Source organism: Anneissia japonica, unplaced genomic scaffold (assembly GCF_011630105.1).
Source record: "Anneissia japonica isolate Jap-2015-1 unplaced genomic scaffold, ASM1163010v1 scaffold287711_len853857_cov187, whole genome shotgun sequence".
NCBI lineage: Eukaryota > Metazoa > Echinodermata > Crinoidea > Comatulida > Comatulidae > Anneissia > Anneissia japonica.
Genome location: NW_022753410.1, coordinates 498,022 through 523,085, shown reverse-complemented (window position 1 = coordinate 523,085; position 25,064 = coordinate 498,022). Strand labels below are relative to the sequence as shown.

The following is a 25,064-nucleotide window of genomic DNA, read 5'->3' as shown; positions in this document are numbered from 1 at the left end:
TGAAATCATAACGTATGACGTAAGGGGTTGTATGCAAATGGGCTAACTTTATTACGATTTCATTGGCACACTTACAGCTAAGTGGATAAAATCTGAAGTCTATTTAAACTTTGTGACGTAAATTACATTTGTAATTTTAATTAGGCTTAGATTCCTTTACGACGCCTCTATCCCTGTTTTCAAAATGTTCGATTTTCCTCATGTGATATCAGTACATAGTATGCTTTACCTTTTATGCACGAATCGAGGATACACCGCCTCGTTTCGGCAGGTTTTTCTGTTTTACACTGTTTCTCAGGTTCGTCTGGCGGTTCAATACACTTTACAGATCGATGTTGAACTCCAAGACCGCATGTTCCATCACACTAAATAAAAAGAAAGACACTCAATGCCAGCTTATGATGATCAATCAGATTCATTGAAAAAAAAACCAATTGTAATTTGTTTTTAAAATCCAAGTAATTTGAAGTCTGGCACACTTTACTGAAGATCGTCGGCCAACATGATTCCCTAGAGAACGCAGCGCGCGACAACATGCGTGACGAATTATTTTCAATGACGATCCACTCACAGGTGAACACTGACAATAAGCAAAACGGCGTAGCGTCGTCAAATACTCACACAGAGCGGAGACTGCATTGGTCGGCGACCGCCGTGGCACTGGTGGGCGACCGCCGTGCATCGGACTTTTATACTCTTTGTGGTAGAAAGTTCTGAGGTACAATAGCCTCACGAATAGTAAAATTTAAGTGAAATTAGTTTACCTCTCCCCATGGTTCTGCATACCAGTATGGCAGACACGGCCTTCTATTACAAGCCTGGGTAGTGGCAGGCGGTGCATTTTGGCAGTGGTCATCGGGCACTGTTACTCTTCTGCCGTTTTCTTGTACCAGGGTACATCTTGCCGATCGTCTGCTTCTTCCGCTGAGTCCACATTGTGAGGAACATTCACGCCAGTCTGACACGGTCCAATCATACCTAACCATTGAGTTAAGAAAAGTTATAAATTTTCTAGTTGGGATGCTCGCTTATGGTTATAATAGACATTCTTGCATGTTTCCTCAAATTGCAGTTAATAAACTCAGAGAAATAAATGGAAGCAAATTAGTATACAGTAATCATTCGATAAATATATCAACGTAATGAATATTTGTAATAGGTAATTTGTTGATGCTTACCGATTGATAATATCTATACTCAGTGAGACAAAATAACGCATACATTTAAACTTCTTCTTGTTTACAAGTATCTTGGCCAAACAATAACAAGACTGACTTTGTCTTGTTAATTCTTCAGAACATGTGGTCGTCAATGTATGCATTACTCTGTCCACTGAGTATAGGGGGTTTCGGTTTCCCTGTAACATTATGTCCGATGTCTTGTCACGTCTGGGAATTACCTACAAACTCAAAACACAGATCGTTATTTCATACACCTTAACGGAAATCGCATTGCGTTTTTATGAAAACCCTTAATGCATAAATATAAATGTAGGCCACGGTGTATTTTTATTCCGTCAAAAATTAACTTTGATATTTTATCATCTTCATCTTATTTATTTATTATGAATTCGACAAACAGATACCCAAGAGGAAACCATGGGCCGATGGCCTAACACAACTTAAACTTATTTAGACTTAAAATATATTCAATATAAAAAATGTGAAAGATGTACACAATGGTTAAAATGTATAAACATTAAAAATCACTTTAAAAAAGTCGTTTTGATTAATTAAATATTATATAATAAACAATAATCACTAACATTATCATTCACCCTTATCAATATGGGCATCGTCGTCGCCGCCGATGCCGTCGTCATACTAATAATCATCATCATCGTCGTCCTTTCATACTTACTGTCATAATACAGTAATCATATTCATACTTCCTGTCATCATCATAATCCTTATCTTCATCACCGTCATCATCATCAACACTAACCACCATCTTCATTGACATCACTATCGTTCAGGCCGATTCTGTCCCTATTTCCATGCTCCATGACTGTTGTATATTAAAATAATTTTGGCCACACAGGCAGAATGTGACTACCGTAGTATGTACGCACTTGTGCACTCTTCCAGTTCGCACCTTTGGATGTCATTAGGAACTTTGTCGTAGCAGGCAAATTCAGACTGCTCTCCTTCAGGTATGTCGCATTCGACAGTTCGATATCTTGTTCCGTTACCACAACTTGAGGAACACTTGAAACATAAAAGAAATAAATAATTAGGGAATCATCATAATGTTATATTATGTGTGAGCCCTCAAGTTGTGTGAGCCCCCAAGTTGTAGGAAGTGATAGAGATTGATAGGGGTCTGATGGGGTGGGGTGGGGGCTGATTATAAACTACTTTACCTTGATTTTTGTGGGGAGGGGGCGACTCTGGAAGGGGAGAGTAATTTTTGGAGGGTGATTTCCAACGAAGCGTCAATGGGCCATTTGGTTAAGGCGTCACCATAAACAACAGAAGGTCTCGGGTTCGAATCCCGATTGATGTAGCTTTTTTTCACACTTTGAGATTCCACTTCTTTAACGTTCAAAATTGTTATATCATTACAGCATTACCGCTGGGTTTAGGGTTAAGTGCGTTAAATTTAACTTTTTAAAAGATAATTAAGAAAAAGGAAAAAATACTTACATTGGAACGGGACATTCATGTGCGTTGCACTCTGAACGCAGAGTCTTCGGGTTATAGTCACCCTTTCCACAGAATGTCCTTTTCACTGTTTTTTCATCACTACCACGAATGCATTTATATTCAAAATATGTCCAACCTTTAGTAAAACAGAACAAACTTGAGAAGCACAGACGCATAACATTAAACAAGATATAACATTATTATGTATTACATGAATGCTAAGAATACTAACGATAATAGCATTTATAGGACGGTATATCAATGCAAAAGTATAACAGTAAAAGTAATCATCGTCGTCATCATCATCGTCATCATCATCATTATAATGAAATTAACAATAAAGATGCACTAATAATAATCATGGTAATATTTAAAGTTTAAAGGTCATGATGATGATAATAGCCATTTAGTGATATCAGCTAACCTCCATCACATGATTTCGAGCATTCTGTCCATCCAATTGGAGTCCACGTGTAAGTGTCCGGTGGTTCTGTAGTAGGAGCGGCCGTCGTCCTTATCTCAACGAATTGATTTTTATGAATAATATATCGATACGTAACGTCTGACTTGGTTTCCGAGTTATTGTAAATAGGATTAGCCTAGGATTTAAAATTCTAAGTAATTATTATGTGATATATAAATATAAACATTTTCATCAAGTATTTAATGATTATAGTAGTGCCTTTGACAATAGACATTTTGTCCCTACTGGCATATTATAAGTACAGAGAATATATACATTGTACATTGCAAGGATACCGTAATCGAAATGCTCGAGTGCTAAAAATATATACTGTAGGCCTATATAATTACGTTTTTGAATACGACAGGTCTGTTCCGGTGTTAAACCGGAATTATATTGAGGAGGAATTTCTTTTGGTATATGATATTGTATTTGGCGGGAGAGCTTTTGCTGTCGCAGCTCCAACTTTGCGGAACTCCATTCTCCATCAGACAGTGTGTTACTTTAAACCCTTTTAAAACCAAGCTAAAGACCTTTCTTTTCCATTATTATTATTTGGATGGATGGACGGATTTCGGTATAAACACCAAGGGTAACCCACGAAAGTCTGAAGAAGACTTATTTCTAGTGGGATCCTTCTGGTGGCGATTGGGCAATATACCAGGGACAATTCCCTCTTTTCCAAAAGAGTGTCGCTGCGTTCTTTTACGTGCACATGGGTCATAATTGAAACGGGGACGACCAAGATTTCCCTGCGGTTCATTCAGCGCACACACAGTAGATCCACCAGTTTAGCTGACTGAGCTAAGTTTCTCTAAAGGGTGTGAAGGGTGTGATTTGTCTGTATTTAATCTGCAACATACACACAGGTCTTTGTGGACAAGTGGTACGGCACTCGCCTTGAAAGCGAGAGGTTGCAGGTTTGGTTTCTTTCAGATGCACATCTTTTTATACAATAATATATGCACTATATTATATGTATTAGACAATACGCACGTAGAGCGTGATAGGATAACTTAATGGTCCTCTAGTCAGTATGCGTTGAGATTTCGGCAAGTTGCTGACGACAAAGCGTGAATGGGCTTCTATTATTTGAGTGCTTCGTTGGTATAAGTCCTTGGTGTTAAACAACATCTGTCCCGTTTCGGCGTTTTGAAATGCTGCAATAGATATACAGTATAGGATTTCAAGTATCAAACATGATGTTGTGCGCATGCTTGGTGACACTATTTCAATACATCTTAAATCGATTATTGGTGGTTTGGCTTACCTAGATGATAATATGAAGACTTGGGACGAATTATTTCAATGTGCCTTGAATTTCGTGGAAACGTGTAAATTTTCTGTAAAGCTGAAATAAAAGAATTATAATTATAATTATAATTATAATTATAATTCTGAAAACCAGGGCTAGATAGGCAAAACCACTATACTAGGTTAAATTGCGTATTTCCCACCACGATGAAGTTATTCGGTATACAGTATACATTGCAAGTTCCGAAATTAAAATTTTTAGTCTATTTAGGCTTATAAACTAAATAATGAAACATTAAAATAGTATCTGAAAACACAAAGAATAATCAAAACAATAAAACAAATCACAAATTGATTACAAGACAATGTAAATGTGTCAGGAAAAGTACATTGTATTGTATTTGATGCGTCTGTTAACATCCTCCTTTCAATTGAAAGTTAGCTTATGTCAAATATGTTTATTGAATTTTATATTTGAAGTTTATTACCTTACATGGAGTGAATATCTATACGGTATAAGACTTCTCTAATACTCTAGGCCTATATTAAATTTTAAAAAAAGATGTTTAAAAAGAGAAATATGATCCTTGGTCAGTTTAATATAAAAGTTGTGTAACATAGTTTACTTTTCGTTAATATTTGTTTGTATCTATTCTCGGGATAAATACAAGCAGAGTTGTCACCCCCACAGACACCACACGAGTCTTCCCTCTGGGTAGAGCCTAGCACAAAATCGCAGCCCAGTTTCTGAAACCAAGAGTAACATATACGATTCAAAAGAAACTTAGAAAACATCAACTAAAACACTATGAATGGCATCACAAAAATTCGAATTATATAGCGCAAAATGCCACAGCTTCGATGCGCTTAACATTAAATATTTTTTAAAATAATAATTCTCACTGCAAACTTATTAAACTAAACCCAAATAAAGATGCACACCAACACTCAACTGATGTCAGAAGTAGAATTAATAGTATTTCTCATAATAGGCTATAATTACATTTATATGTCGGGTATGTCTACTACTTTTGCGTAATGATCACTGGGGCATTTCCCCGGCCTTCCGGAAGGTGCCCAGTGGGCGACCTAAAATTCAGTTAACATTTTTTGTCCTTTCTATGTATCCTGTGTTTTTATGTTTGTAAATTAATATTAATATGTAACATTTTGTGAATAAATGTGACATTTCATTACGAATAATAGTGGACTTTATTAGGTGGCCAGTGATAACATGCTAATACAAAGAGACGTACCCTGCATCTTCCCCCCATACAGAGGTCATCCTGGCTGTCATAGGAGCAAGGGGTACCATCTACCACAGTGAAATCAAAAGTCTTGCGAGCCCCACTTAGGCGATTTTCGCACGAGAGTGAACATCTTTCGTCTCCTGCGTTACAGAGAAATGTAGGCCTATCATTATTAATTTGGTCGTATTTATATGCAATAGGCCTGCAGCGATATATCACGCTCATATCATCGAGGACGTCGCATTCGACCCGTTGCTGTTGTATAGTTATTACCATCACAATGGTCATAATCATGCCATCATTATCAACTTCAACATGGCTTTCCCATCGTCATCCATGCCATAATCAGCTCTCATTCATCCGGGCTGTGTTTGGTACTACACCATCATATTTACCATTCCTCTTATCATATCCTCTTATCTTCACAATAATACAGTGGTTTTTCATGGGAGGGAGACATGTATCATCACCATCATCGTCGTCATCGTCATCATCACCATCATCATTATCCACACAACGATCAATATCGTCATCAGCATCATAATCATCATCAGTATCATCATCAGTCATCATCGTCTACATCATCATCATCATCATCACACTCATTATCATCATCATCATCATCATCATCATCATCATCATCATCATCATCAGCAGCAGCAGCAGCAGCAGCAGCAGCAACCTCAACATTCTTCCATCTCTCCATCATTACTTACCTGATGTTCCGCTTTCATATGGTTTCCATACTCCCGTTGACCCTGTGTTGACATTCTCGTACTCTCCCATTCCCTCGCAATACAATTCTCGAATGTCTTCCCTCGTGTGTTGACATTCCTTTTAAAAGAAAAAAAAAAACACGTTTAAAATCTGATGGTCTGGCTCATTATATTGTATAGGTCTATGGAAGTGTACATCTAAACTCCTGATAAACGTTGCCACCCAAAAACGGCCCAACAATAGCTCCAGAAATTTGCCAACAAGGGGTCCGACATGTCCGACGGGAGGTCCGAACCAAGGGGAGAGCTTCGGTCCTTGTCCCGGATTAAATACAATTCATGAAAGAGTTAACGGGGGCGTTTTTAGAGCGTTGTAGGGTTCAAAGTGTGCTTTTTGGTCACAACAATTGGTATTGGGAATCAAAATAACGATATTTGGATAGGATAATATTTGTTTTAAATTTTTGATCCGACGACATCGTCGTGGCGTCGGACGACGGGAGGTACAGGGCTGTTCGATGAGGGAAAATTCCACTGAAAGGCCCAGTCTCAGAAAGCCACAGGGCCGCGACCCCATCGTTACGCCACTGGCTATAATCAATGGTAAAAATCGTGTTAAATTTTACACTCAAGTCTCCTGCTGTAATGCAGACGCTATGCCAATTGGGCCACTACTCTAGTCTATATCTTATTACCATTAATTTTTATCTTATACTAATTCACAAATCGCATAAATAAGGTCAAGGATGATTGTCCCCAGAATAAGTTAAATTATTAGTAGTGACACATTATGTACTACAGACATATTATTAGAATGAACGATTACGTCATCGATTACGAATCATCATTAAGGTTTCCATAAAATCGCTACATCACCGTTACACTGTAGAGTGTTTTCATCGCAATATTTGCACTGCGTAGCTGTCCTCGAAGTAATCGAGAAAGCTCCCCTGATACGAGACCGACAAATTAGGGTTACCGAAAGTTGTAGTGATTTTATGGATAACAAGTCTAAAGCAACTATACTTTATGATATAAATAAATCATTCATTATTTGAGATACCTACAGCCTCATTACACACTCTATATTCCATGTAATCACCAGCACAGTCATCACCTCCATAAAGTGGTCTGTAAAGATTAAAAAATAGACCCCAGTGCAATAATGAAAACAAAAACTGGATCAGGCCCTAAATATAAAATATTTATCGAATTATCCAGCGTTTCTTGATGTTTGTATCATCAAAATACCATAATTAATTTTAAATGATTTCTCTTGGATTTTAAAATAGGCGCACTAACGTTGTAGAAAGTCGGACAATTCTATATGCACATCACATTGCACTATGGTGCCATTTTAACCATTCTCTCTGGTAAGCGCTGCACCTCTCTTCAAAGTGATGGACCCTATGATTCTGAAAATATGCCGCAGTGACTCGGCGCTTTATTTTTTGGACAATTTACGGTAGGACCTGTGTTTCAATTATCTGATCATAGTTTGAATGTCTGCAGTTGTTCCACCATCGAAACGATACTCCTAAGGTCGCTGGCTCGATTCCTGCAGTAGGCTATATTTTTCCACACTATTGCCATGACCATTTCTGGGGTTTTTACACTTGAAGTGGTTTGCTAAACGGTAACAGATTCCCTTATAGGCACAGAACGCTGAGTGTGCGCTCTTATACACTATGGCTTCCACTCAAATGAATAATGGGTAAGTGTATATTTACGCTGGGTCGTTACATTCCCTCACTCGTATACTGACTCCTCCTCCACAGCCATACGAACACCCACTCCATTCGGTCCAGCTACTCCAGCCACCATGCTGTTTGTTGGTTCGCGTGCACCTGCCTTGCATACACCACTGAAATCGAACGAAACATTTTTAACAAGTTAATTAATTGGAAAACAAGTTTTTGGCCCTTAATGCCTATTGTATACCACTTATCATCATCCACCACCCCATTATCATCATCATCATCATCATCATCATCTTCATCATCACCACCACTGTCATTATTATTATTATTATTATTATTATTATTATTATTATTATTATTATTATTATTATTATTATTATTATTATCATCATCATCATCATCATCATCATCATCAAAACTGTATACGTGTTATAAAGAATGAAAGCTTACCCCTTGATCGCCACACGGTGTGCCGTCGAGGGCTGGGGACATTGCATAATCGTGGGCGCACACGGATCCATTTTGCGGATGATGACACAATAGGGTCTGGCACGGGTCGTACTGAAATGTTAAGCTTCCAATGTTATTCGAAGAATAGTAGAAGTCGAGTCGATGGAGCAAATTGAACATTAATGTTAAAAGAACGTATTATACCTACAACAATGTATTAATTGTTCATTGAAAATAACAGCAAAATGAAAGCAGTCTAAATGTAAGCAACGGCTATTAATTCAGGTGTGAATTTAATGATCTATTGACACTATAGTGGAAAATATCTCAGGAAAAATAGCTGGTGATGAAAAGTAGATCTACTCATGAGGTTACATTATAGATTGATATTACGAACATCGAGTATCTTTCGTATTAAGAGTTTGGTCGTGAGTGAAGAGTGACAATATGTTGTTAATGAATCCCTTTCTATGTAGGCCTACAAGAGGAAGATGGTTTCCTATATCCGAATAGAATTGCAATAGGTTGTAATAATAAATCAGTTTGTACATAATGTAGGACGGATAATGTAGGACGGATAATGTAGGACGAATAATGGCTCAGATTCTGATCGAATGTTCATGAGGTTGGATCCGATGATCACAAAGATTATAGAAGTAGTAACAAATGAATATTATTCGGATATCCTACTAACCCCATAGTAAGATACTGCCCATGGGCAAACCTCATGCCCATCTCCCATCACGTATCGACATTGGTCACTCAACGTATAAAGTTTCCCAGGGTGCACTGAAGGCTCCCGGAAGCCAGCATCAAATGGCGAGTCGAGAAGGCAAGTGAATACACTGAAAGCAAATAAAAAACACACTTAAAAATTATTTTTACCATGCACCGATGCCAACATATTTCCAACTAATTTTCCGACAATATAGTATGGTCCATATATAATTGGGAGTTCTCGCAAGCTTACGAAAACGATAACGAATACGATTACGTCATCAGATTTTTAAACAAACTTTTCCTACAGGGCACATCTGTCACAACATATGCAATACATGCCTTTTGCATGAATCAAGAATCATATTCAGCTCATACAGCTATTTAGTCAAAAATGTTTGCTCACGAATGACGAGAATGGTAATAACGAATTCGTGTTCGTGTTTGCCTGTCACTTTCTTCTGTATTTTCCTTTTTGTGTTTCATTGTTGTAATCTGTATTACTTGATCTTTGTGAGGCTGTACTTTAGTGATGCATGGGGTTCCTGAATGATGACCGAGTTTTCCTAAATAATTGAGGCATGGCTTGCGCTTCATAACCGCAATGGAAAGGTGCAATATAAATACCCATTACCAGTACAAGTACAGTATTTGATATACATTTGTACTGTAATCATTCATTTATTTATTCATATGTGTTTATTCGTTCGTCCGATCGTTCATGTATGCGTTTGTTTTTCGTTCATTCATTCGTTGAAGTTCTTAATTAGTTCAGGGCCTACTATATTAAGTGTCATGTGGATGTAGGCCTAATAATAACTTGGCTATAAAGCGCTTAACCAGCTTAATTCAATTCAATTCAACTGAGCACCGGTACAATTCAAATGTCTGATCATACAACAACACGCACCGATAGACTAATAGGGATAGTAATTCGTAATTCCTGAATAACTCCTGTTGAACAACCTACATTTGAAGAAACAATGGTTAAACTTATCATATCGCTTCCATTCATACGGTTATCCGATCAAGAGTAGTCAATTACAGATGTAACACGTGTGTTGGGTCAAAATTTCCTCAATTGTTAAAAAGAACAATGGTTAAGTTAGAATATGGAAAATAAGGAAAAGAGTACTCGTAAAATGGAAACCCTTTTGACATGTTTGATGTCAAAATCAATTTATAGCACAAGTTGCTATTCGTTTTAACAAAGAGACCTCCATAACCTTCTTGATCTGAGGTGAAACCAATGAGTCTAGGTTAAAAATAAAATAAAACCACAAACGGAAAGCTATAGAAACCCCAATGCCATGACGTTTTTACTTCCCTAATGTAATAGGCCCTATGATGTTTACATGCACTATAGCCTTTCAACCTAGCCCTATCATTACTTTTGTTTTTTTACTTAACTCTGTTGTTATTTATCAATCGTTTTTATCATTTTATTCACTTTTTTTAATTTTGTATTTCTCTTTAGGCAGTCCTGCACAATTTAGCATTCTAATAATTGCTCCTCTTATCCCTTCAACTCATTATTTTTATAATATGTGTCAAGGGGATAAAAGAAAGATAAAGTTTGCTTTAAATTGAATGTAGGTGCGAAGAAAAAAAAAGAAAGCAGACTTTCAATTATTGGAAGATAATCTTGAAGAGCACGGCGCTGCACACTGCATCGGCTTCGGCAGCCGACGAACATTTCATAAGATCGCGAAGCGGCGATACGAGCTCACACGACGCATCGTTTCCAACGCATCACGCGGACAAATTCTTCGGCTGTGGGGTGGGGGAGACACCAAGTATTGCGTGCCAATCTTAAATCATATGATTGAAACTCTTACTGCATCCAAGCCTTCAATGAATCTCGGCTGCATTTCGACCAAAAGTACTTGTTGTAGTTCGACGTAACTAGTGGCGCCATTATACTTCCAATCGTCGACTCGTAGGAACAGTTATTACGTGTTGTATCGTGCATCATCCCCATACTGAAAGTAAAACCACACATGGAGGAAGTTAAAAGTACATCTTAAATCATACGAATGTCAAAGAATGAACTTGCCTCTACTGCAGCTACCACTTGACCACAGGGCCCGACGACCGGTCCTATAATCATTGACCGGTCCTGTAATAATTGATTTTACTATACTTTAATTAACTTTATTTTATACTTACAGGTGACCGATTTCGTGAGCAACAATAAAAGCTGCCGGTAAACCCTGGTCCTTCACAATCGCACAGTTCTGGGTCCATTTACACATACCCGTTACCATGGCAATACCTGTGAATTAAACAAGGTACGTCATCATTAAACGATTTTAAGCAGAGAAGTTTATTTGCACGCAGGTTCTATAGCGATTTCGCCAGTCATTTTACTTTTTACACTTGTTTCACACTAGAGAAATTTAGACACATTGTTTGCCACAGCAATCAATGTTATTTTTCTTTGCGCCTTGTACACTAGTGTTGGCTTTAACGTGTTAAAGTGATCTAGTGTGAACATGCCTTGCCCTTTTGGGGGGGGGGGGGGGTGGGTGAGATAGTTTTTAGGGCAAGCTTTGGTCCCAACCTAGATTGTTGGTAACGTATGGATTCTAGTCGAAGTCGTCCGTTCCGAACGTCAAAATATACTGTCTATAGATAGGCTTAAACAAAGGTATTGATGTAGCATTTTCACCTAGGCCTATAGGAGAAACCAGACCTAATCAAGGCAATTATCCAAGCCTAACTGAGGTATATCCACTCTTACCAATATAATGGATTTTTTCAAGAATGGCAATCAAAACTTAACAGCTGGTCAATCAGTTGTACGCTCATGTCCCACACGCATGTACGTTACACCGTAGGCTCAGTGTATACAATGGCGAAGAAAGTCATTGATCAAGTTCCTAGTCCACATTTCAAGAGCCCTGAACATCTTACATTAGATGGATTTGTGCGCTATAAAAAAACTACACTATTATTATTATTATTATTATTATTATTATTATTATTATTATTATTATTATTATTATTATTATTATTATTATTATTATTATTATTGCACTGTCGTTTTGTGGGACCTTATAGCAACCATGTATGAATCCATACCTCTTGCTTTTTTTCATCTCTTACCTGCCTGTGGGGATTTGCGTCTTGAAAGGAATACCATTGCATCAAAATGATTTTTGTTTGTTTCGTCCAAACTCTGTAGAGTTGTCGCCCAGCTACAGACCTGATGACGACTATACGCCATGTTGCTTTCTATTATCATATACTTTGACTGTGGGAGAGGTAAGTACAACATTTGGTGTTATCATTTACAGTGAAATAAGTATTACCAAAAGCATTACTTAATTTTTAACTAATATCTACAAGTGTTTTACATTTTGATTATGGGGAACGCAGGATTTAAAAATAGATTTTCACAGGCCTAAAATAAATAAATAAAATTGACGAATACACACTTGGATATTTTTTACAAATATAAATTTACATGTACATCAGTAATTCAAATGCATGAACACGGGAAAGAATGCTAATACATATGAATATAATTTATTTAATTATTAAGTTTCAAAAATTATTATTTGAGGTGAATTTTTAATTTACTTTTTCAGTATTTGTTTTTATTCATAAAGACTACGTTAAAAATGTATAGTTATAGTGTGACGAAAACATTAGCTGTGAATGTGGCAATCTAGCTAGGGTGATATGTCATAATAAAAATACGAAAAAAAAACGTAATCAACAACAAAACTAATCGTGACGTCATCATCACAACGAATTTATAATAATTGATGTTATACATTTAGAAAACAAAGTCATTTTGGGGAAGAATTATATGTGTGTCTATTTGCCTTTTGCTGTTAATTTGTCATTTTACCGATCTTTCATCCAATGCTATAATTCTGACGACTGCAAGGTTGACCTGTGCTTCGATCGTAGGATGCGAATACGCCCTGTCTGCCTACAATGGAGAATGAAAAGACAAAATACATCTTAATAAAATTATGTATAATTCCCAGTAAATTCTCACGGGTGTTGTGTTTTCCTTCGGCTAAACAGTTAAAATGTATCAATTTATTCCATATGAATTATTATCGTTAACATTATCGGTTTCCTTTCCGTTTGCCTCATTATTGTTGTTGTTATCATTATCATCATCACCACTACCACAACAATATTACCATCACCAACGCCGGCACATCCGGAGTATTTTTCGCTCTATGTGTAAAAACCCCTCGAAATTGAAATGAATTTATTGTTTAAAAAATCATTTATTTTTATAAACATAATTTTACATGTTTGGGAATATTATTATTCATCCAGGTAAGTATTGTATCTGGATTGAAATATTGCAACTGAATAAACAAGTAGGCCTAAGTCCAGTAGAAAGATTTATTTAATTCCGTGTATTGATGAATTTACAGTTTTCGCCACACCTCTTCAGGGTTCCGGCGGTTGCCACAATGCCCTTTTCCGCCTGCCCTTTTGCCCCTCTGCCTTTTGCCACGCTGGCCCGTTGCCGACATTGTTTTAGTTATGTTATGATAATGTGTATTTATATTGCAACTTTTCTTTAAGCTATAAAGTGCTGTAAACATAATTACCCAACTATCCCTAGAGAAAAATGCATGTTTGAATGTTAATGTATTCTACTTAACCAATACTCAAACGACCATTTCTCATGATCGTTATTTTTTACCTTTTGTCACACCTCCAAACCTCCTTTCCCCATTTCACCTTTGTTACTTAGGTAACTTTTTTTATTCGTCCCCAAGCGTTGGTTTTAAAATATATGTATTTTACCTGACTAAGGTACATTTACATTGTTGTTTGGATTGTGACCTAATACGGCAATAAGCAATTTGTCAATTTCGGCCAAACTTAAGTGTGTGTTAATTTGGTGTTGCGTTGGAGGTGGGTTACTGACATAAAACATGTTCTTGACATTCTTATCATGACTAACTCGCTAAATTCACGCTCACTACCTGTACATACAACATATTATAGACTGTGGCAATTCTAACTCGTTTCATGTGTTTTAATTTGTTTCCCTTTGAAATTCCTCAGGTGCATTAATGATATAATTGAACCTTTTATCAACTAACCCCAGTCAAATACAACGTTTACGCCTACATATTGTTATGTTTATTACCCATTTTTATAGCTGCATGGTTTAGGTTTAACTATCACCTAGCTAAACGGATCGGCTTTTTCTAGGGGTGGTTTCAAAAAATATTTTTATAGTGCTTTGTAACTTAAAGTACACCGTTATAAATAGGCCTACCCGTTTACGTGTATCTGATTCTTGTTAACACGGAATTTAATTCATGATAATGATGGGTTCCATGTTACAGGGTATAACTCAGTAAGAACGGACGAACGAAGTTCATAAATTTAATTTTGAGGTGAATCACCCTTTTCATAATTATTCATTCCCTTAAATTAACATCTAATATTATTAATCATTATAAATATATCAAAATAGTTAAATAGACATTGAAGCTATAGATAATAGGGAGGTTTCGCAAGCTTACGAAAACGATAACCAATACGGCTACGTCATGAAATGTTTGGTCAATCCATCCCCTACATAAGCAAATGTACAACGTAGGCCATCCGTGCCTTTCACACGATCATATTCAGCTCTTATATGTATTTTCAAGAATGTTTTAAGCACAAATGACGATAAGGAAAATGACGTTCGTATTCGTTACACTTTCGTAAGGTTGCGAAAACTCCCTAATATCGCGTGATATTAATTCCAAATTTAATAGATCTTGGCAGCAGAACTTTAACCACCGCCGGTTATCTGAAGAAGGCAGGGAGTGAAGTAAGGTATCGCCTTATCATTCATAAACCATAACTTGAATGACTCAACCCAACCAGTATAATGCAGATCATGTATTTTCCCGACAGATTTACATAGTTTTCTTAACCTCTTAGCCACTGTGGCTCTGCGGCGCACCCGAAGTAAACCACTTTTCCTGTGGGCAGAGTATTCGACAGGAACAGCCTTACGTTGCTTCTTCCAAACTTTGAAGCACAGGCTAAATTTATCAAATTGTCATAGATATAGTAGACCTAATGAATACAAATTAGTTAGTTGATTGATTAATGAACTTAAAGTAGTTGATTGACAGTGTGACATTGCATTAATGGTGTGATTGACAGGTGTTCATGGGATGCTTCCATATTTTCACATTTTAGGCCTAGTAACTTAGACGAAAACATAAAAACCGAATGAAAAGTGGAAGTATCTTAGGATATTCGAGTCGTGCTACGAAAATCTGCTGCTTCTCACTAATGTAGGCCAACGGCACCCTACTGCATTATCGTTCACCCATTAAACTAATATTCAAAATTCAGATTAATATAGGCCTATTGTCAGAGGGCAAGCCATATGTAGAAAAAGAGTGAGGGTGAAGTTCCTTGCCCCAGGAAAAAAAATGTTCCGACAGGGTTTAAAATAATATGTTTGACTGGTGGTCCGAAGGAGAGTTAAGACCTCCCGTTAGGGGTATTCGGGTAAAACTGCAATCATAATAATATCAGTTTGATTGCCAAAATAATATGTTTAGTCCGGCGATCTCAGACGGGTTCATGCTTGCCATCCGATGGAAAAGGGGTGTGCAGGGGGTGGGGTGACTCGGACTTTTTGACTTTTTGAAAGCCAAAGGCTTTGAGCAACCAAGATAGGCATAGGCCTACTAAGTAGACCTAATTTAAGGTACCGGTACATATTTTGTGTATTAGTGTATTATTTATTGTTTATATATTTATTTAATTTCACTTACAATGTTCACCATTGTCAGTACATAGTCTTCGATTTTTGCCTCTCCTTGCAGATTGATCACTGTGTAATCTGCGGCCACCATCAATTCAATAGTGTAAACTTGATCTCGAGACAGCGCCCTCCGTTGCCTATGTTCCTTTGCTTTCTTGATCGTGTCGTTTAGTAGTAACATATCGTTTGACAAATCGATTCCTTGAAAAAATAAAATAGATCATATTATAAATAAACCAATAAATGAAATCGAATTAATGAAGGGATGATTCTAATCAATGAATAGATCAATTGATAAATGAATGAATCAATCAATCAATCTAGAAGGTATATCAGCGAAAATTGGATTGTTTTGAATTACAGTAGGCCTACTGTGTCTCATTGAATGATTAATTAATCCAACCTTATAAACGATAAATTCACTGTTTTAATTTGATTCTGTTTATGGGTTTCCTGTATTTCCCTCAGATATACTGTATCTTTGATATCATCTATGGACACTTTGGCATTTAAACAAACACAACGCTATATGAACATACATGATAGGCCTTTAGTGTCTTTGTAGGCCCTTCTTACAAGGATGTAATTAATTAATTATTGTCGTTCAACTTAGCACACGTATATGAGACGGGTTATTAGTGCCACGTTGTAATTCTGGTTTAAATTCCTGTTGTAGCTGTTGTTTAAATTTGGTTGGAGGAGGGAGACAGGAGCAGACGTTTAACCCTTTTCAAAGTGTTTTCAAAGTGGATTGACACGGAACAACGACGACGTTGTGGTGATGTCAAGTGTTCTGGTAAAGCCAAAAGTAAATATAATTACATATCACAGATGATTGTTTCTCTGCCATCCGCTTTGTTGCAAATATTTAATTAATAATAATAAAATTATCATATTGTAAGTGATAGAATAAGCACCACTCACGAATAAGTTCAGTTCTCGAATAAGTTCCGTCCTCGAATAAATACCGTCTCGCATAAGCCTATGTGTTCCGCAATGAATCCTCAAAAAAACGTGCCGTGTGACGCTTATTTTATCATTTTAACGGTTTAGTCCTTTATTTGGAGAGTTTCAAAATCGCAAGTATGATGTATGAGGTCGTAGGTAATTAGCTGACTTTCCTATGTTTTTTTAAGGACACGAGTATATAAAAAAGTGTCCCAATATACCATGGTCGACCTTCATAGCTCAGTATAACTTCCGAAGACATTTTCATACTTCTCAATTTAAAATATACATTTTTTCATATCAAGAGGTCAAATAGAAAGTACTAATGTATTAATATGATTCAAAAATATGAAATTTGTAACTACTAGAAAAATTTAATAATGACACTGTGCTAGTATTAATATCTCAACTACTTCCGCGGAAAGTCAGACGATTGCAATCTGTGTTCATTGATAAAATAGAGCTTTCGTAATTGATGCGAATTCTACTAAGTAAGGACGCTTTTTCTTCAACGACGCAATTCTACTATTACTAATGCTGCTAATGCTGCTGCTACTACTATTCGGCCTCCTTCTACTACAATTACTACTGCGAATTACTGCTGCTGCGGCTGGTGCTACAGCAGCTGCTGCTGCTCTGCTCTACTGCGCTGGTGTTAGTGCTTCTGCTACTATTGCTGCCTTTGCTGCAAGGTGCCCTTACCATATTTGTTACCAACACTGTTGTCTGAATCGCTGGATTTTACTGCAGACTTTTTGTAGATGACGTGAAGTTGGCCGGCAGATGACACAGGATCGAAGTCTAATGTAATCGGCTCGATCAAATAATCCTCTCGATTATGAGCGATCCATCCGTGCTGAATGAAAATAGAGAACACATAGTATTTCACATTACACAAAATATAATACACGGGCTCGGAGATTAGTTGGCACATATTCGTTTACATTTAAAAAATTTGATAATTTATATGATTTGAAAGCAAGTCTGACATAACTTTTGACCATAACGTTAATTTTTCGTTGACAATAGTTTGAAAATTGTGTATAGGGTAACTTGAAAAAAGAAGGTTGTGTTTGCGTTTTAGGAGGATCCAAAGTGGTGGGCGATAGTTTTCTGTTCAGATAGTTATGTATTGTTTTATTAATTAATGTAATTAGATAACAATTTTTTTTTAAGTGAGTACAAGTTTTCTTAAATCATTATGAAAACCCAACCATGTGTTGTTAATTTTGAATTAAGGAAGCCTTCAACACTTTCTAAGGAAATTAAAAAACACACGGAAGATAGAAGCTGAACTTTACAAGAACATTTACCAAAGTGGTTCACAACCTGCAAGAATTTATGGATTTCCTAAGTTACATAAGTGTAGGCCTCCTATTGTCTCATCTATTAATACCTATAATTACAACCTTGCCAAATATCTTTGCGAATTATTAAGTCCTAATTTATCGTCTGATTATATTGCTAATGACACGTTTTCTTTTGTTAAAGAAATTAACAGTAACGATACCTTCAATAAATTTATGGTATCGTACGATGTTGAAAGCTTGTTCACCAACATCCCTTTAAACGAAGCAATTTCATTAGCTATTGATTATATCCTGACAAACTAATTGTAAATTATCTAAGGAAGATCTTAAGAACCTTTTTATGTTTTGTACTTCTAAAACTCATTTTCTTTTTGATAATGAATTTTACGACCAAATAGATGGTGTCTCAATGGGTTCTCCATTGGGACCAGGTCCTATCAAACCTCTTCATAGGACACCATGAACAATCCTGGATAAAATCGTTTACTCATGCACCCGTTCTTTTTTACCGACATTATGTTGATGATGTTTTTTGCTTATTTAATTCTGAACACGATGCCGACATTTTTTTCGATTTTTAAAATTCACAACACCCATCAATTAGATTCACCATAGAAAAGGAGTACAACAAAAATTACCCTTTCTTGACATTCTTTTTAAATAACTCGGTTCATAACTCATTAATAACCTCAGTCTATCATAAGAAAACGTATAGAGGTTTGTTAACAAATTTTCATAGCTTTACGTCACATACATATAAACTCGGACTCCTACGCACTCTAATAGACCGTACATTCAAAATTAACAACACATGGTTGGCTTTTCATAACGATTTAAGAAAACTTGCACTCACTTTTCAAAAAAATTGTTATCCGATTACATTAATTAATAAAACAATACATAACTATCTGAACAGAAAACTATCGCCCACCACTTTGGATCCTCCTAAAACGCAAACACAACCTTCTTATTTCAAATTACCCAATACACAATTTTCAAACTATTGTCAACAAAAAATTAACTTTATGGTCAAAAGTTATGTCAGACTTGCTTTCAAATCATATAAATTATCATTTTTTTAAAAATGTAAACAAATATGTGCCAACTAATCTCCGAGCCCGTGTTGTCTACAAATTTACTTGTGCGGGGTGTAACTCCGTGTATATTGGCGAGAAAAATAGACACTTAGAAACACGGATTAAGGAGCATTTAGTTCGGGACAAGTCATCACACATATTTCAGCATCTTCAAAATTCTGTTAAATGTCAAAACACATCTAATTCAGACTGTTTTACTATTCTTGAATCCGCCCACAATACTTATCAACTTAAAATAAAAGAAGCCCTTTACATTGCTTGGGGAAATCCGTCACTCAACAAACAAACGGCTCATTACAATATCACTCTCTCATTCTAATTCATTCTAATTCCTATATACATGACTTACCATAGTATTCTTGTCCTCTATATACATGACTTACCTTAATATTTGCTTGTTCCGTGTTACATCTGACCGGTAGTATTTAAACCGTTAGTAGATAAGCATTATTACCTGATGATGACGTGGGACTATTGTGTCATTGTACTCCTGTCTCTTATACACATCTAGATGTGTATAAGAGACAGCATTACTACCACCTACGTGTTTTATTATGTTGGTAAATGATAACTGGTAAATTATTTACCATTGGTAAATTGGTAAATGATATAATGTGGTGAACTAAATCATTGCTTTTTAAAATTTTTAGCATAGATTTTATAACATGTTAACAAATTTTGTTTACATGTTGACATAGTTCTACACAAAACTTCTGATTTATTGAAAGGAAACAGTTAAACAAGATAAAAATAAAGAAATAATCATCAATGTAAGCAATAACGAAATAGATTCTCACCAAACCATGACATGTGCTAATTGCTACTCTTGAATCGGGGTCACCAACAACTTGACCAAAATAGTGACATTTCCTGTAAACCGTACTCTTTCTCGTCGTGACGTTGTCGTGTACAAATTCTATCTGAAGTCCTGGTTTGATTAACCACCTATTTGTAGTGACATTCAAATTCATGTCTATGCCGTTTCCATTTAGTTTGAAATGGAAATTCTTCTGGTTGATGGATTCTGAACTGCGGCGTTCTCGCCGAGCTTTGGTAATGTCTCTGTATTCATATTGCCCGCCCTCATACTCTGTATCAAGCGAGTGCTTGAAGAACTCCCCCTCGGGAGTGGATCTGTACGGTCGGAGTAGAGTGTACGAGTTGAGTTGGGAATTCAGTTTCTCTGAGGAGATAACAAAAGTTTGGCATATAACAAACGCCAAATTATATTGTAACGTGCGTCTATCAGTACTTTAATTGTAGGGCCTAGTCTGTCACGTAAACGATGTGTTTCTTCTCCATAAATCTGAATTGGGAATTACAAGATGTTTTTAAAAATACAAGTTTCCCATGCGTTATAAAATCCAGAAATATGATATTGAGACTCATATGATATGGGGATTGGTGTTCCAACAGATCTTCCTATCCATCGCGCATGCTTTTGAAAAAGTGCCTGCTTATGTTTATTACAGTCCTGGTTGTAATGGTTGTAGAAATAATGCATATTTATTTAGTTATTTTTAATAATGAGCAACATTTTTAGTGCGGTATCAATCATCTATTCTTCCACATGGCCCATTATGCCCGTTTTAATAATCACATTTTAGGCAGTTGAATTGTTTTAGTCGTCCGAGAAAATTGTATTTGATATGATTTGAGCACAGAGCTTACACGTTAAAAGGCAGGAATCTAACTCCAGACTACATCTTAACAGCAAAGATAAACTGGCGAAGCTGTTTCCTTACCATTACGTTCTGTCCACACCATCACATTTTCTGTTGTATGCCCATATATAGTCATGATGTGCCTATATATGGTCATGATGTGCCTATATATGGTCATGATGTGCCTATATATGGTCATGATGTGCCTATATATAGTCATGATGTTCCCATATATAGTCATGATGTGCCTATATATGGTCATGATGTGCCTATAATTATATGGTCATGATGTGCCTATATATAGTCATGATGTGCCTATATATGGTCATGATGTGCCTATATATGGTCATGATGTGCCTATATATAGTCATGATGTGGTTATGCTGTGATGTCATCACGACCATATTTAGGCATGTCAGATATTTTTGTCAAATAATATTGGATAGTCTGTACTGGACAGGGCTTTACTTGAGTGCCAGTATGTTGAATATACAGATATTTTAAAACCGATATAAAATTAAAAAAAAATAAAAAATAAAACCAGGCTATTCACGGGTGGTGGGGAGGAATTCAATACGAAGTTTATTTCTTCGCTTATTTTCTTTTTTTTTTGTAATAAAATTACTGTTTTTCTTATCTTATTATTTTTCTTAAATTTTGTTTTGGAATTATATAGTAAGCGTCTCTTAATTCGTTTTTCTTATCTCTAATTATTTTCTTTATGATCATGTTATATTGCATTTTATATCTAAAACAAGTAAAATAGTTAAAGAAAAAATTATTAGCTAGCATCAAAAAATGAAATGAGTACCGTACCTTTTACATCTCGTATATGCTTTCCTGTGAATCCAATTCCGTTAGCCTAAAATATAGAATGAAATTATAATTTTTTAAAAATATGTGAAATTTAGTACATATTTAAGGTCATATGTAGAAAAATTAATTTAATGTTTTGGAAATATAGTAGGCCTACAGAGGAATAACTCAGTCCTAATAATATATATAAGTCCTGAAGTATGGTGAGGATAACACATATTATGGGTTATTCTCACAACACTTTAGTCAAATTAGGGATATTATTAGGTCTATAATATGATGAATAATGCAATAATAATAATAATAATAATAATAATAATAATAATAATAATAATAATAATAATAATAATAATAATAATTTTTATTTATTTATTTCTTTATTCTTTATACTGGGAAAAACCTGTTTAGCATAGCTACTGTTCTCCCACAGGGCCCAGTACAAAAAGTCGACAATAACATTCACAATTCATAAAAAGGAGCAACATACATAAACCAGAAACATGAACATCCAGATCATAAAATTTTTTAAAATTGTTAAAATAAAAAACGATCAATACGAACATTTAAAAACATATTTAGAGAAATACAGCAGCAAAAATGGCTAGTTATTATTATTATTATTATTATTTTTATTATTATTATTATTATTATTATTATTATTATTATTATTACCAGTATTACCATTATTATTATAATTACTATTATTATTAGAATTAAACGTTTTGCTAATAATAATAACAATAATAATAATAATTATTATTATTATTATTAGGACAATCAATAATAATAATTATTATAAATAATTATTGTAGAAAGTTGTCAACAGTTTAACTTACACTATCAAAAAAATGTTGTTAGATTTTAACTCATGTTAACATTCCATAATAATACATAATACTCACAACTTCCTTCCTTCAGTTATTGGCTAGACGGATTGGGATTACAAAACCCGGATGAGTATAGCCATAAAAGCATACGTCATCGGTAAAATTGAAAAGCAAAAAAGTCTTTTTGGTTTAATAATTTTCGGGTTTTTCTTTATGAAGGTCAGATAAATAATTATTGTGTCATTGTACTCTTGATACTGTGTAGGAATGTTCATACACTGGTGTTTTATTTCCATGTTGATTTATTTAAAATGTGTTTTTCATGACGAATCAATGAGACCTGATTAAAAAATATGAGTGAAAAACATAAAATAAAGAATGGGCCTACAAACCGAAAAAAGGCCATTCTCAAACACCACTATACCGTATTATTTACATAGAAAAACTGTTTTCTTAACCGAAACTATACAATCTTGATTCAACAAAAACAAAACTATAAAACATATAACGTATAAATTAAATTAGGCCAAAGGTAGAATGTAGCCTAGGGTTAGGTCGCAGCAAGTGAAACAAACCATAGTTTAAGTTATGGCAGATTAGAAAAACACAACTTCCATTCATTCAGATTTAACAGGTACATCGTTTAAATTGTGAATGATTAAATTTTATTTGACAGCTAGACAGCATCTGGTCCTATCCTTGGGGCGTGACTTGCTGCCCAGTGGTTGCAGACGCGCAGTCATATCACAGCTGTCAACTTACGAAAACTAAATTATGTCTAACAACTCCATAAGATCATTTGGTAGGCCCCTATTTCATAAAATCCATGATTAATGGTTTAATTTAAACGTTCATACTTCAAGTGTATTTCCATAATCGTGTTAAAGGAGAAGTTTAGCAATTATAAGTTAAACAAACTGATTCAACATACTCAGTTACTTGTACATAATATTCTATATTTTGAAATTACGTATCTCGGGCTCGTTCTTTACGTAGAGGCTCTCAACTATATCTGTGATGACATCGCAGGTGCATCGTTTCATCCAGGTTTAGTCACAAGCGAAATTGAACGAATACATACGTACGCCTATTAGTGATGTTCATGAAATTGTGTAATAATTTCAAATGACATTTTAATCTATAAATCGGCGTAATATAAGGATTTATTTCCCAGCAATCACAAAACGCAAGAAAGGATGGTAGAGATAAGCCAATAGTTCCATTTCCTGGCTTAGTGGAGTGGTTTTATATTGTTCTTAACATAGGGCCTACCTTGGGACAGTCACTGATTTCATATTATTTTCCTACCTCATACTAAAGGCTCAGTGATTATAAATTGTACGGCATTAATGGTTTGGCGCAGTGGAAATGGTTTGTTTTGATTTCCCAAACTTGAGGTCGGGGTTTTAATCCTTCTCTGTGCATTCCACTTGTGATCTTAAGCAAGGCAATTTATCTACATTGCTTCAGTCTACTCAGCTGTAAATGGGTACCAGCGATTTGCTGGGAGTAACCTGCGGTTGACCAGCGTCCCACCCAGGGATAGCATTACGCTCTCATCCACTTTACGCCAATTTAAACTGGGGAAAAGCTCCAGCCTTATGGGCCCAGTGTCCTTCAAGGATTTACTGTACTTTATTAACCCATAATTAGACCTGTGTGTGAAGACACGTCGTTTGAGTAAGAATGGCAATTTCTAATGCAATAGACATGCACTAATAATGATAATAATAAAATATACTAACGTTATTTATTATAATATTAGAGATAATGATGCTAAAATAACAAACCAAATTATGTTTATAAATTTTAACGATGAATGCATTTAATACATAGGCCTATACTATTTTGTTCGCTATTGTTTTATTGGAAAATATGACTATTGATTAACAAATTCTATAGCCTAATTCTCATTAAATATATCGGAGAGCTGGACATAATAGGCACCAAATTGTATAGGCCTTTTGATTAAAAAAAAAAAGGATATTGTAAGGGCGGATCTAAAAATGACAAGTGACCTCATAGTCACACGAGGCATCTGTATCAAAACTGTATTGACTGTCAACCCAATAAAAAGTACAAAGCCATAGAAGGTGGAATTGTTGAGATATATTTTGGTATGAAGAAAGTGGAACAGCTGAAGCCATAGAACATTTTCTTTTCACTAAGAAAGAGACAATTTTTTGAACCGCATTCTTGTCGAAAGATGAAAGAATATTAGGCTAATGCTACAGTATGCCGTACCGGTGGCTTGCGCCTGTCACTTTGTCTATTGTAAAAGAATACACCACATTTTGCAAAATATAACCATCACCAAGTATTTCTTAACACTCCCTAACATCAAAAGTGCAAAATGGGGGTTAAATCTTTGTTTAAATTCAGATCTCAATACTCGGTTATCGCCAAGCAACAGTGACTGGAAAGTTTGACTGTTGCTGCTG

The 25,064-nt window shown here is 35.5% G+C and overlaps 1 protein-coding gene across 1 annotated transcript in view; it reads right to left on the bottom strand.

Annotated features, from left to right (window-relative positions):
• Positions 1–25,064, bottom strand: part of LOC117122867 (A disintegrin and metalloproteinase with thrombospondin motifs 3-like) — a 33,746-nt gene that overhangs the window by 676 nt on the left and 8,006 nt on the right. Inside the window, exons 2-24 of the mRNA XM_033268630.1 lie at positions 21,797–21,842; positions 20,114–20,499; positions 17,612–17,765; positions 15,972–16,162; positions 13,055–13,138; positions 12,304–12,451; positions 11,365–11,470; positions 11,034–11,177; positions 9,173–9,323; positions 8,479–8,589; positions 8,059–8,192; positions 7,396–7,459; positions 6,329–6,446; positions 5,619–5,752; positions 4,989–5,109; positions 4,379–4,459; positions 4,105–4,268; positions 3,070–3,244; positions 2,646–2,781; positions 2,072–2,207; positions 1,179–1,399; positions 765–978; positions 230–365 (exon numbers count right to left, since the gene is read on the bottom strand). Coding sequence (XP_033124521.1) covers positions 230–365; positions 765–978; positions 1,179–1,399; positions 2,072–2,207; positions 2,646–2,781; positions 3,070–3,244; positions 4,105–4,268; positions 4,379–4,459; positions 4,989–5,109; positions 5,619–5,752; positions 6,329–6,446; positions 7,396–7,459; positions 8,059–8,192; positions 8,479–8,589; positions 9,173–9,323; positions 11,034–11,177; positions 11,365–11,470; positions 12,304–12,451; positions 13,055–13,138; positions 15,972–16,162; positions 17,612–17,765; positions 20,114–20,499; positions 21,797–21,842 — 3,355 coding nt within the window. The remainder of the gene's footprint in view (positions 1–229; positions 366–764; positions 979–1,178; positions 1,400–2,071; positions 2,208–2,645; positions 2,782–3,069; positions 3,245–4,104; positions 4,269–4,378; positions 4,460–4,988; positions 5,110–5,618; positions 5,753–6,328; positions 6,447–7,395; positions 7,460–8,058; positions 8,193–8,478; positions 8,590–9,172; positions 9,324–11,033; positions 11,178–11,364; positions 11,471–12,303; positions 12,452–13,054; positions 13,139–15,971; positions 16,163–17,611; positions 17,766–20,113; positions 20,500–21,796; positions 21,843–25,064) is intronic.